The sequence below is a fragment of the Neomonachus schauinslandi genome, chromosome 1 (genome assembly GCF_002201575.2).
Source record: "Neomonachus schauinslandi chromosome 1, ASM220157v2, whole genome shotgun sequence".
NCBI lineage: Eukaryota > Metazoa > Chordata > Mammalia > Carnivora > Phocidae > Neomonachus > Neomonachus schauinslandi.
This window is the reverse complement of record NC_058403.1, coordinates 102,055,601-102,070,170: the sequence shown is the minus strand read 5'-3', so window position 1 is coordinate 102,070,170 and position 14,570 is coordinate 102,055,601. Positions and strand designations below refer to the sequence as shown.

Genomic DNA, 14,570 nt, shown 5'->3' with positions numbered 1-14,570 from the left:
GGGGGGCCCCCCCGGGCCGGGGGGGGCGGGGGGCCGGGGGGGGGGGGCCGGGGGGGGGGGGGGGGGGCCGGGGGGGGGCGGGCCCGGCGGCCCCCCCCCCCCCCCCCCCCCCCCCCCCCCCCAGGATTACCGAGAGGATGGGATGGATCTAGGCAGTGACGCCGGCAGCAGCAGCAGCAGCAGCAGCAGCCGCGCCAGTTCGCAGTCCAACTCCACCAAAGTGACCCCTTGCTCCGAGTGCAAATCCTCGTCGTCGCCGGGGGGCAGCCTGGACTTGGTGTCTGCCCTGGAGGACTATGAGGAGCCCTTCCCGGTCTACCAAAAGAAGGTGATTGATGAGTGGGCGCCGGAGGAGGACGGGGAGGAGGAGGAAGAGGAAGACGAGCGCGACGAGCGGGGGTACCGGGATGACCGCTGTCCGGCCCGGGAGCCGGGGGACGTGAGCGCCAGGACCCGCGGCGGCGGCGGCAGGGGCAAGGGCGCCACCACTGTCATGCCGCCTCCTGTGCCCAACGGCAACCTCCACCCGCACGACCCCCAGGACCTCAGGCACAATGGCAACGTGGTGGTGGTGGCCGGCCGGCCCAGCGGTTCTCGGGGCCCCCGCCGGGCGGTCCAGAAGCCCCAGCCGGCGCGGGGCCGACGCGGCGGCCGGGGCCCGGCGGCTGGGGTCCTCTGCCTTCAGCCCACCGACAGTGGGACGTGCGTCCCGGAGGAGCCCCCGGTGCCCCCTATGGACTGGGAGGCACTGGAGAAGCATCTGGCTGGACTGCAGTTCCGGGAGCAGGAGGTGCGGAACCAGGGCCAAGCGAGGACCAACTCCACCTCCGTAAGTTGGCCGGGGTGCGTGCCCACGCGCGCACACACGCGCGCACACACGCGTACACACCCCGCGCACCGCCCGCACGCACCCTCCTGGCGCTCCCACCCGCCTCCGGCCCCATTCATCCCTCCCCGAGGGAGGGGGCCGGGCCTAAGAGCCTGCCTTCTGCTCCCCTGGGGTACGGTTGCTCAGTCTGGGAGCTGTCTGGGTTTGCCTGATGGGCGGAGAGGAGGGAGTGGCAGCCAGAGGGCAGCGGAAAGTCGGGTTAGTGGAACCGGCGACTCATTTTAATGGAATTACTTATGGAGACGAGGTTGTGAGTCACTTGCCTGAAAATAAATCCGGGGAGATCTTGGCACCGAGGCCAGTGCCCTGCGGGTGATATTTCAAGTCGTAATAGTTGTGGCTTTGTCGACCGTGGTGGGTCTCCCTTCGTTACCAGTGATGTCTCGCCTATATATAGGCTGTCCCCGTGCCCACGCTCACAGTCGTCTGCCCACACCTCCGGTATGGCAGCAGGGTTTGTCACATCTCGCGTTTAAGAGGATGCTCCTGAATTTGAATGGGTGGCCGCCCTCCTCTAAGACTTCGTTCCTTTCTGAAATCTGACCTATTGTTGACCTGGGGAATGGGGTGAATTGACCTGCTAGGGTGAGGGAGTGGTTGTTGCCTCTGTCGCCTCAGCCTCTCTGGTGAATCCCTCCTAGTTTTGAAAAGGAGCCACTTGCAGTTCCTTACCGGAGGCTACTGCCTCAGTTCAGGAAATCCAGAGAGGGAGGGGTGCTGAAGTGGAACCGAGAGAGGGAGAGGAGGAGGGCTCCATCTATAATAAGAAGCTCTGGCAGGTTTGCACTTGTCTCATCTTTCTTGCCCCTGAGAGGAGAGCAAATAAATGACTTAAAAGAAAAACATCATGAATGTAGCTCCGCTGTTTATCACTGTTGTGAGATAAAGCAACAGTTGTAATTTGAAATCGTTAATGATGCCTCTAAATGGGGCTGAAGGGCCCCCAGCTTCACTGCGCTGCTTTCTGTGTGTAGCAGCGGTACGGCAGTGCGGGAGAATGCTTACTTGCAGGTGTAATTTTTCGGCTCCAGGGCCCTGGGGCTACTGGAAATTGGGTGCATGCACTTCTGACTTCAGGGGTGAGGACAGTAACTGCGACTCACTGGGAAATTGGCACGGTTTCTATCAGACAGAGCTCTTGGCTGACTGAGCCCACTGGTTAGTGTCCCTTGAGAGACTACCTATTAAATTAACACACTCATTTTAATCCCAGCTGTTTACCATGGCCACTAGCAGATGTGGACTCTTTCCATTACAGCTACTCCTCTCTCTTTTACCTTGCAATGGAAAACATCCCTTTCCCACTTAGAGCTTGAGAAAAGTACCTGATTAAGCTCCCTGGACTTAATGACTTGAAGATAAACACATTTCATTTACTACTGCATGACATTTTTACATTCCAGGCGAACATAATGATTGCTGTACACATAAAGTTAGGATTTGATGATGACAGTGAGCTCCATTATTTAAAAGTTATGAAACAAAATGTTACTGAGCACCTGTGTGTTATGTGCTAAATGCAAGGTCTGATTCTCAGTGTTGCAGTTACGTATCTGTCCATGTGAGACTGGAATTATGGTGAGGAAAGGTAAGGGTGCAGACTGACTCCCCTCTAGGAACTTAAAATTTAATAAATTACTTAACAGCATCCCTTCCCCCAACACACACACACCCACAGCCTCGTTCTTATTGTGAAGACTTTATGAGTCTTTCCTTCTTGGGCAATCTTTGAAACTAAAGGTGTCGCCTCACCTATTGAACAATTTGCATATTTCGGCTCCCCACCCTCCACCCCAGTCCCTCTGAAAATGTCCCCTCTGGGTATTTCCTCCACAAGTTACACAGAGAAATTTGGAACCCATTTCTTTAAAGCAAGTATGTGTACAGAAAAAGGGGAGGGGAGAGCCTTTGAGGTTGTTTAATCAATTTTACCATTTTTTGGTTTGTTAATAACAAAATTACTAGCCAGTGTCGGTTTAGAATAGTGTTTTTCATACTGTAAGTTACTGATGAAATCATCTTAGCATTTAAAAAAGAAATGAAATAAAATAGAATATACTACCGTCCATTGCGGGTAGTTACAGTAAGCTTGGTTTTAAAAACTTTTGGTTTTATACACTGGGTCATAATGTAAAACTTATTTCTCACTGTGGGTTGTTATCATGAAATTTGAAAAACACTGATTTAAATCCTGTTTACTCCTGCCCAGAATAAGTGGGAGAATTTATAACCATGAGGACAGAAACTTGAGAATAACAAAGGAGTCCTGTAGAAGAGAAATCCTATCTAGAGGAAGTTGCTCAAGTCCAATACTTTGCTCCTCTTTAAAAAGTTGTGTACATGGGGCACCTGAGTGGCTCAGTCGGTTAAGAGTCTGCCTTCGGCTCAGGCTCAGGTCATGAATCCCAGGGTCCTGGGATGGAGGCCCACATCCGGCTCCCTGCTCAGCGGGGAGTCTGCTTCTCCCTCTCCCTCTGCCGCTCAGCTCCCTCTGTGTGCCTTCTCTCTCTTTCTCTCTCTGTCAAATAAATACATAATCTTAAAAAAAAAGTAAAAATAAAAATAAAAGTGTATATAAATGGAATTAATACAGAGTACTGGGAGGAAGGATATAAAATGAAAAAGAGGGGTATAGTCTCCTTTACCTATGAAGAGAACCAAATAAGCTTTGCCCACCTGAAGGAAAACCCCCAGTAGGGTTGCCTCTATTGGGAATCAAGTGGCTGATTCCTTTCCATCATTCCAGACTACTCACCTCTCACAGCCCTGACCACCTTCCCCAAAGTAAAGTAAGGCACCCTGGTGTATTTTCTTAGTGCTTACTGCTACCTGACATTATCTTGTTTGGTTCCCCTTCCATTTTTGGTTTCTCTAGAATAAAGTTGTAGTGTTGCCTCTCTTTTAATTGCTGTAACCTAGTGCCTGGGATGCAGTAGGTTCTCAAATACTGAATGAATGAATGAATGAATGAATGGTTTATTAGGCCCAGTTTCCCCAGACTTAAGCCAACCCCCTCATCTAACAGGTGAGAAAATTGAGGCCCATTGAAGTTAAGTGATTTGCCAAAGAGCCCACTAAGTAACCTAGGGAAAGCTTTCTTCTTATACCAGACTAAGGTTTTTTTCTTATTTTAAGGCTAAAATCAATTTGAAGTAAAAGGGAAGGAAAGAGGCTTCCCCCTCCCTAGATTTCCTAATGACAAGTCCCCTCTTATGCTTCCTGGTAAATATTAAGGACCTAAGTAAATTAGGAAATAATCAAAATCCCATTATTTCAGAGTCTCTTCTCACAGGCCTGGTTTAGTTTTGGTTTGTTTTAATGGAATAATGGCTGCAGCAAGATCTCAAAAGGAAGGATGAGATCTCAAAATTGTGTTGACCATCAGCCATTCCTAATCTAGGGAAAATTTAGAGGCAAATTAAAAAACATACAACATTTAGGTGGGATTTAAACCCTAGAGCTTACCTTTTTTTTGGTGAAAGGGTTTAAGCAGCTAATTTCTCCCTTAGTGTCGGCTGAAGAGGATGGGGCTTGGATGGTGCCGGGAACTGTCTTTGGGGTCAGGGCTCTGAGGTGCCAGAGGAAGTCCTGAAGGAAACACTGTGGTGACCTTCCATCCTGCTATCCTGCTAGACAAATTTGCCTGCCCTCAGGTGGCCCAACCTCCTTGCTGGAGCAACCCCCTCCCTGCCATCTTGATGTCAGAGCCTTGAGGGCTGCAAGGTCTCTTTTTTCCACTGCCTTATCCCCAGTAGCTCCCTCCTGCTTGGCACAAATGCCTGACACACACACATGGGGAGGAGGAGCCATTCACCCAACAACCAGAACTGCTCCCAGAAGCGCCCCCTCCAGTTGGCCAGCCCCTGGGCCTCTGGTATCCACCTGTTTCTCACAGTCCTGCCCTGGGCCTGCATCAGCATCAAGGGCCCCACACAGTTAAGGAGTAAAGAAAGATACTGGGGATTGGTGCTTTTGACGTCAGATCTAGAACCAGCTGTGGCAAGTTTAAGGGAGACCTGCTCCCCGATATTCATATTCAACCCTGAATTCTCATTTCCCTGCCTACTATGACTGGTAAACTGGCTTGGGCAATCGGAGGGAAACCCCGGTTTCCCTCTTCGCAGCATAGACCCAAGCAGTCCACTTTCTTTTCTTCTGCTTCTCCTGGATCTTACTTTGTCTCCAGATCACTCTTCTACCTACTCAAGGGCTCCCCTCCGCATGGCCAGGTGGGGTGACAGTGCCCATTGTCTCAAGGTACTCCTCTTCCTAAATGGACTATTATTCCACCTCTTTTTCTCAGACGTCTTTCTGTGAGGTTTTCTGTCCTCAGTGTCTGTGGTCCTCCAAGTTGATCCTGTTCTGTCTCTGGAAACTCACCCTCTTTTTTCTCCCTCTTTTCCCACTTCTGATTTTTTTTTTTTTTAAATTAACCGTTGAGGTAGAGTTGACAGTCCACTGCACACATTTGAAGTGTGCAATCTGGTCGGTTTTGATATATGTGTACGCTTGTGAAACCAACACCAAAATTAAGATCATGAACATATCTCTTAGCCCAAAAAGTATCCACATGCCCCTTTGCAATCTCCCCATCCTGTCCCTTGGCCACCACTGGTCTTATTTCTATCACTGTAGGTTAGCTTGTTTTTTCTAAAATGAGTGTAAGTAGAATCATATAATATGTACTCAGTTTTTGTCTGGCTTCTTTCACTCAGCATGTAATTATTTTGTGATTCATCTTTGTTATTGTGTAGAGCAATAGCTCACTACTTTCTGTTGCTAGGTAGTGTTTCATTTTATGGAGATACCCTATTTCTCTGTTGATGGACATTTGAGTTGTTTCTAGTTTCTATTACTAATGAAAGTGCTGTGAACATTCATTTGTAGGAACATATTCTTTCATTTCTCTTGGGTAAATACCTAGGAGTAGAAGGGTTGAATCATATGGTAGGCAACTTTAGGGGTTGCCTGTTTTCCAAAGAAGCTGCACCCTTTTATGCTTCTGTCACCACGATTATTCATGTACTCACTATAACCTTGGCTTCCTCTCCCACTGTTTGCTCTGTTCCATCTCTGTCTTTGGGGACTTGCAAAATATCTCTCTTCAAGGTGACTGGGGTGATTGCTTCCCTCTCTCTTAAAACAGTGAGAGAGCACCAGGATCCCATCTTCCACCCAACCAGAGTCATTACACCCATTGTTCAAAAATCTCCATTTTTAAATTAGAGAAGAGTTCTAGTTGTAGACCCAACACATTTTAATTATGGTTTTGTTATTTTTAGTGCCTGTGACAGGTGCATTTCCTCTTTTAATGAGAAGATAAGAATAATTTTAATCGATATGGTTGACAGCAAATTCTCCTGATGAAGTTTTTTCCTAAGTACTTGAAAATAATGTCTTTTTATTTGTTTGTACTATTAACTAGTAGCAAACTTTAAATTGCCTACATTTCTTCCTAGAATGGTAGTAAACACGGGTTGTTTTCTTTTTTTTTTTTTAATTTTTATTTATTTATTTGACAGAGAGAAAGACAGCGAGGGAGGGAACACAAGCAGGGGGAGCGGGAGAGGGAGAAGCAGGCTTCTTGCCAAGCAGGGAGCCCGATGTGGGGCTCGATCCCAGGACCCTAGGACCATGACCTGAGCTGAAGGCAGACGTTTAATGACTGAGCCACCCAGGCGCCTCCAGGTTGTTTTCAGTGTATTACTCTGTAAGCCTTCTAGCCCAGGTCCTCCTTCCCCGTTAATGATCGGCTGACGTAGCTGGAATGGCTGAAGTAGCTTGTTTCTGTAGTTGCTTGGGCTATGTTTAAATTATATGAATTCCCATTTTTATAGACTGAATTAAGAGGTCTTTATTACTCCTACAAAATATTGTAAAATTTGTAAGTTTAATAAGTCATGTGCTTTGGCAGCCTGGGGCACAGCAGTGAAAATATTCTGTGTGGTGTGCAACTATCTCTTATTCTTGTTAGAGAGCGCTACATGACATTGTTAAATCTTTTTTGTTTTTTAATCACAACCAGCAACTACCAGGACTTAATGTACTCTGTGCTTCAACCTTTTACTTTGAAATGTTTAGTGCCATCATTGCCTGTTTTTGTAATTGATGTTGATATTTGTTTACGAGCTGCAAAGGCTGTTCTATCCATTAGCGTGTACTCAAGACTTTAAAGAAATATACGGTTGGGTTACAAAAACATTAGGTTTGCAGGTGAACTACACGTTCTGGGGCTGTGTATGTATTTAAACTACCATCACATGATTCATCCTCTAGCGGACCATTTGAAAGTGTTGTAGTTGGACAAAAGGAGATCTTTGCCCACCAATTGTTTTGCACATAGGGTCTTTTAAAATTTCCTAAGGAAAATTTTCAGGGTGCGTATCTGAAAAACAGATGTAGACATTCTCATCACACATTCATGGAGCTCTTTGAACATCTCACCGCTGACATCCTGGCACTGTCCTCCCATCTTTTTCCAGCTCTGCCACACTTTCAACTCCAGATCCTTTGCCTGGCATTCCTTGTTAGTTCACTCAGGAAGGCCCGGCATGAGCCCTTTTCTTCGGAGCAGGTCCAGATGCTACTGTCCACCGAACTGCCCAACACTTGCTTCTCCATGGCCCGCTCTGATTCAGGGCCTCCCCTCTTTGGGAAACTGTACCTGATCATCTCGCTCTTCTGAACTTTTTATTCCGCTTGTGTACCACTTCCACATACTTAGGTTTTGAAAAAAAACTTTCTAGTTTTAAGTGTTTTCATGTTATCACATTCCATCCTTATGACACCTAAAATGTGCACAAGGCAGTACTTATTTCCATTTTAAAGATGATAATACTGAGGCCCAGCAAGATTTAGGGATTTACCTGAAGTCTCCGACCCGACAAAACTCAGACCAGACCTGTCAATTTCTGACTCTGCTTCCGGGCTCTTTCAGTGATATGTCAATTGATATTCTCAATTATCTCTTCATGGGTATGTGTCTTACCTACCCAAGTGCTAGTAATCATAATTCCAGGTCCATGTCTAAACTCTGTGACATTACATTTGCATTTAAAAATAGAAATTTGTTTTTACTCCTAGACCTTTACCCCTGAAAACATGAATGGTCTTGTTTTCTTACTTTTGAAATTCAGTCCCAAGTATTTTAACAAAAAGCACTTTTGCAAATGCTTTTCTTAACCACTTTTGGCTCCTTGAGCTGTTAGATGGGACAGATGATGTTTTATACTGTCAGTGACCAGAAGATTATTTTGCATACAACTTCTGTGGAAATTTAAGTGTCAATTATGAAATTAAACTTTTTAAGTAGAAAAGTAATAGGAGGGCGCCTGGGTGGCTCAGATGGTTGAGCGTCTGCCTTCGGCTCAGGTCATGATCCCAGGGTCCTGGGATCAAGTCCCGCATCGGGCTCTCTGCTCCTTGGGAGCCTGCTTCTCCCTTTGCCTCTCTCTCTCTGTCTCTCATGAATAAGTAAATAAATAAAATCAAAAAAAAAAAAAAAAAAAAAAAAAGAAAAGTAATAGGATTTTAAAGATAGAAAGGATCCGAGAAGTCATCTCATCAAACCCTCATCGTTTTCAAGGGCAGAAATAGGTCTGTGGAGATTAAATACCTTCACTCAGCTTCCCCGAACGTCCTCAGCCCAGGCCTGTCCGAGTCTGGAAGTAGATTCTACTTTTTAGCACTTGATCAGAAGTTTTCATTTTATTGTTTGTTTCTCTTTTTCTTCTGTTAAACCAGCATTTTCAGACAATTATAAAATTGCTTTCTTCCATGCAGACTTCAGCTCATCACTGCGTGTATTCCTATCAACAAAACAGTGTTCTCCCTGGGTCAACGATATTTTCTGTCATTGTTCCTTTTCCTGTCCGTCCAGCCTCCTTTCCACCACTGGGCCACACAGTTCTTCCCTCTTGTGGGGCCAGAGGATGACTGGCCCTTGAGAACTCTGCAAGAGCCGCCTGAGTTCTGGGAGGCAGAGAGGGGAACAGTGAGGGTTTGGGTTCACCCTTCCGCGGGTCACTTCTACAGACAAAGTCCTTCCGGGGACTATCAGGCTGTGAGGTCGAGCCTGAGCTCAGAAAGACGGGGGAGAAGATCTCTGTGCAGCTCACCCACATGCAAGTAGAGCTTTAAGTGAATAGTTGATTGTAAGCCTCCCAGAGGGGAAATTAACAAGAAAAAACGAGAAAGAAAAGTATTTGTGGAGTTCAGTAGCAGCCCATGAAATAGTCTCCACTAGGACATCAGGCTTCGTCAGAATGTGGGTGAGAACAAGGAATAGAAAAGTGGACATCAGGAAAGGGAGATGTGTTTGGGTTTTTATGTTCCCCATATGATGTTTCTTAGTTTCCCATTTAAATGTGTAGAACTGAGCCATCACTAATTCTTCTTGTCAGGGCCAGGAAACTCATAATAACCGTTCTCCTTCACTTAGCCAAGTCTCATCAAATCTGTAAGAGCCCGCATTGTTTCAGATGCTCTTGGTTTGTTTCTTTGCTTTGTTTCGTTTTTGGCTACCACTTCACTTTTGTGATGTTATTTTCCTTATATATCTGTTAATTTATTATGTCAAGCATGTTCTATCACCAATCTTTGTCACTTGTCTTTCTCTGTTTCCATTCCTGCACATACTTAACCTCATCTTATTGCCCCCACCTGATTTATTTTTCAATGTGTGTGTCATTTTGGGTTATTCCCATTTTTCCCTACTTTGGTGGTATTTTTTCCAGAAAGTTTGTATAATCCGGAAGATGATGGTTTAGGCCATGAAATACTCAGGTGATAGGAATGAACTCAACCAATGTTTGTTCAGCTCCAGGTTGATGGTTTTTTAAAAGTACTTGTAAAATATTTTTGAGTTACCTGTAACTGATGTGAAGTTACAGCAAAGCTTACTGGAAGCAAAAGAGTTAACCAGTTTTCTTCCATCTAGTTTTGTATATCAGATTTCTTAATAATTACCACTTATATCTGTACATTCTACTGATACCCTTGAATCTCCACCCAAATATTTTATATTTATTTGTAATTGAATGACGTTTTTTGGTATATCCATCATCAACAGTATCATGTTCATCTTTTTTCTTCTTTTATTTCCTTCCATTTCTCAAAGTTACTCCTTGGCATTTATGTTCTTGAAAGTGATTGTGGATCTTTCTTCCTTGGGATATTAGTATAGTATATATATATATATTTTTAAAAAGCTTCAATTTTTATGGATTACAAGAAGCCATGCATTAGTCAACAGCTGATTTCTGCAAATATATCAATTCAAGAGGGTTTTGTCAAAAACCCATGTCCTAATAGAGATGATTGATCCTTCAAAACTCTTTCTTGTAGAAATGAATGTCTGAGTTATCCAGAGTTGGGTTTTTTTTTTGTTGTTTTTTTTTACAAAAAGCATCTAGCAAGAAACTGTGGGTTGGGCTTTTCTAGGTGCTGCTGCACTTGCCCAGGCAGATGAGGCTGGTTTTTAGGGTGCTTGGAAGAGGGCGGAGAGCAGAGCGCAATCTCTGTAGCCTCACAGCCAGGCCTCTGGGTAGCAGATCCCCTGTCAGGACCTCCCTGAGCCTGGGTGAGCTCATCTGGCACGGTGTTGCCCCCTCAGTGGTGCATACCCATTGCAACCTTCCCTAGGGTCCCCCCACTGTGATCCTCAGCCTGTAGAGAACCAATTCAAAGTCTGTATGAAAATGGTTCATCTAGTTCTGGGCACCTCTGATGACCAGGGCCCTTGGCCAGGTGTCCTCATGGACCAGCTGGTGATGAGGAGACGAGGACGGGCACTCTTGCAGGCCCGCTAGCTGTGGCCAGAGGCCCCTCACTCGCAAATACGTTGTAGGCATGTTCAGAACAAAACAACAGGTAAGTCATGGCAACTACTAAACTAACGTCATTTGATTCTGCTTCCTTCTGGGTTTGCCATATATGGAAAGAATTTTGCTGTCAAAAAAGTTTAAAGGGAATGAGGTAATTTCCTTATAATGCCTAAGATCTCCAGCAGTGTTGTAAATTTAGATTTGAGGTTAGACCATTAAAAAATAAAAACAGAACCAAAAAAGCTGCTGTGTTATAAAATGCTGGGGCATTTTGAGCGTCAAGTCCAGCAGCACAATGGTTGGTACCCCCCCTTTTCCCCATGCAAAGAAAGAGTGGCGTGAAACTTATTTTTAAAATAAGAAGGGTCTGGACCTGTGGGAACCTGCACAGTGTCTCCTTAGAAGAGAACTTAAAGGCTAATCTCAACTCCTATAAAAATAACATGTTTTCAAATAGTTTCAAAACCAATTTAGCCTTCTGTTTTTCTCCTCATGGCACCAGTAGCTAAAAATTATACCACTTATGAAAATTGCAGACGATTTTTTTTTTCTTTGTGAAATCTTACATAATTTTTGGTCCATTTGACCTGGTCTGACATTTTATTATGAGCAACTGCATCTTAAGTGCTCTGTCCTTTTTATTTCCACTCTAAAATTGGTAAGGAGTAAGAGAGAAGACCACTGGGATTTTATTTTTGAATACTTAAATTATGTAACTAGTGATCTCCTGTTAGAGTTGTTGCTCAGCCTACAGTGGCCCCACACAGTCTGACCCAAACAGCCCTTAAAGTCAGATCTTGTTCTAGAAGAAAAACTTGAGGTAGCAGTGGTTTTAAAACTTCTTGAATACCTGCTCTACTATGGTATGGTGGTTTCAATATTAGATTTATGTTTCTTGTGTTTCATACAGAAACACTCAACAAAGCCAATGTATAACTGTTGTGTGTGCACTAACTTATAAGTAAGACCCCTACAGAATATTCCAGTGTGCTGGCAGCCTAATTAGAACTCTGTTTTCCTAATAAGCAATTACACTGGGAATCCAAATATTAGAGCTGGGAGGGATTCCATAGTAAGGATGGCAAACCCAGATGCTTCCAGAGCCGTGTAGGTAACTCACGAGGGCAGTGCGTCACAGGGAAGCAGGACCGTGGTGAACTGGACGGCGTGTCCCAGACATAAAGGGGCAGCTGTTCTAACACACTGACTGACTTGTTGCCATGCCAGAATATAGTCAACGTTCTGATATATCGGGAGAAGCCCGAGACCAAGCTTTTATGAGAAATATCTTGAATATGAAACTTTGACAAGTAACTCAAAAAAAAAAAAAAAAAGCCACATAATTTTGTAGGGCTAACAAGCATATCAGTTCTTCAAAATATGGTCTTTGGGCTACCAGCTTCCCATCCCACACCAAACCTAGTCTCTCTTTACAGATGAGAATCCTGAGGCCCAGAGAGGTTCAATGACTTTTCCTGAAGGGGGGGTGGGGGGGGCTTGCTAGAGGTCTGGTGAGATACTAGAAATGAGAGATGCTAGGGAAGAAAACTCATGAAGCAATGTTCTGATTTACTGACACCAGAGTAGCTTCCTCTACCCCTTTCAGGGCTTAAAATAATTTGAAACAATAACATCCGGGAGCGGGGGGGGAGAGCTAACAGCATACATCTTATTCTGTTTTACTTAATTTTTATACACACCTCATTACTTAGAATTTACTTTTCTCTTTCATATTCAAAGCAGTTCAAAAACTGATTTTTTATTTGGAGTCAGGGAAGTATATTGTGATTTATTTTTCATTACTTATGATTAATGAAAAGGGAGGAATTCTTTAAGAAAAAGTTACCTTAGGGCGCCTGGGTGGCTCAGTTGGTTAAGCGACTGCCTTCGGCTCAGGTCATGATCCTGGAGTCCCGGGATCGAGTCCCGCATCGGGCTCCCTGCTTGGCAGGGAGTCTGCTTCGCCCTCTGACCCTATCCCCTCTCATGTGTTCTTTCTCTCTCATTCTCTCTCTCTCAAATAAATAAATAAAATCTTTAAAAAAAAAAAAAAAAGAAAAGAAAAAGTTACCTTAAACACACATACACACACACACACACACACACTCAGGATATGTGGTCTCAGTTCTTTTATCTGCTGGAAATTCGTCTGAGACCATTTAATTCAAGGGGTGGCAGTAGAGGTGAGTTTTGATAAAATTTCTTCTTATTATATGGAATCTAATGAAACTTCAAGATTGCTGAATCATATTTAGATTTTATTTAACTCCAGCTGTTACTACATAATATACTGTTGGAAGCATAGAGGTTGCGAAGTTTTGGGTTTTGTTTTTTTTCCTCTTTAGAACCACTGGCTCCAAGTACAAAGTCAACACAGATTTCAAGCAAACGAGACAAGTTTGGGGTCTTGATTCACTTTCCTTTAGAAAAATAGGAAACACTGTTCATTTTGCTTTTTAGACATGACTTTTTACTTTGGAATAACTTTAGATTTACAGAAAAGTTACAAAGATAGTCCAGGAAGTTCATGAATATCCTTCACCAGCTCTTCCTGATGTTAACATCTCATATAACCACGGCACATTTGTCAAAACTAAGAAATGAACATGGACACAGTATTATTACCTACACTCCTGGCTTTATTTGGATTTATATTAGATTTTACAATTAAAATCTAGTCAACAAAGGTAATGAGTAATATATCCTTGTCGGCTTGAGAGAGGGGAGAGCTATGTCCCTCCATAGTCTCCCTTACCTCCCCACAGTCATCCCAAGGGAACCTGAAACCTAAGCAAATATTCCACTGTGTGTTTGCTTGTAAGTGTGTTTTGAAGACCATTCTCCTAGCCCCTCTGCCAACCAGGTTGCCTTCCTCTGTCCCTCCTCAGTGGAAACTCTGCAGCTGCCCTGTGGGGAAAGCGTGTGCAATGAAGAAGAGCAGGGCAGGTAGAGAGAGTAGCATATGCAGACCTGTAGAGGGCACAGCTTCTCTAACCAGGAGGGTGGATGTGAGGGGCTGTGTCTGGAGTTCCCCAGGGTAGCATAAATTACATACTTGCCCATGGGCTCTTTTCTGTAGGCTATAAATGGCCACAAATTTTCACTGTCCTTGGGAATGTTATTTGGCTCACCAACATCCAGATCTTTTGTTTGTTTGCTTGCTTGCTTGTTTGTTTTTAGGAAACAGCTTTTCGGCTTGGGAGTATACTTCTTTAAAGTTAAGCTTCCAGTTGAATTGTGAAGGCTCTGTGACTGGCATGAAAGTTCAGGCAGAAGGGAGTAAGTTACAGTTGACTAGAGAGAGCTGTAAGTGACTTAGGGGATGAATGTCACTCAAGATGTGAAATGAGTAATAAGTCGCGGAAACACATGTGGGAGATTTCACAGATTAGAAATAATAAGGAAGCGGGTTTGAGATTCTTGCAGGCGTGGAAAAAGAAAGGAGACTGAACTGTCAGGATGTTCAGTATTTGTTGACCGAATCATCAGAATTTTAAAAACTAAGCTACTAATGGGCACCAGACAGAGTTTTGTCAGCAGCAGGATGTCCCCGTGACTCAGTGATTTCTCATGAAGAGGGTTTCCTGGGTAGTCATTCCCTGCCTTTGGTGGCCTGGCTCAGCTGACAGGATCAGTGATTTCCTCTCAGGCTTGTTTAAATTTCCCAGAATTCTTTTACTAATTACATGTTCAATGTATTGCGGATTATGATACTACTCAGTAAATGTTTCTTTCAGCGAAACCCATAAAGTCACATTGGAAATTGTGCTTTCTAGACCAGAATGTTTTGAATAAATGTTTCAAATTTATATACTCTCTTGAAATTCATTAGATGCTGTGCTGGAGGAGAGGATATT

At 44.2% G+C, this 14,570-nt stretch overlaps 1 protein-coding gene across 4 annotated transcripts in view; it reads left to right on the top strand.

Annotated features, from left to right (window-relative positions):
* The first annotated feature begins 124 nt into the window (after positions 1-124).
* Positions 125-14,570, top strand: part of LOC110591698 (schwannomin-interacting protein 1) — a 118,878-nt gene continuing 104,432 nt past the window's right edge. For 2 of the 4 annotated variants that reach the window (XM_044915012.1, XM_044915005.1), the window contains exon 1: positions 136-829. In XM_044915012.1, the coding sequence (XP_044770947.1) occupies positions 143-829 (687 nt within the window). In that variant the 5' untranslated portion in view covers positions 136-142. Of the gene's footprint in view, positions 830-14,570 lie in introns of all 4 variants that reach the window. The other 2 variants (XM_021702629.2, XM_044915015.1) reach the window with 2 other exon arrangements.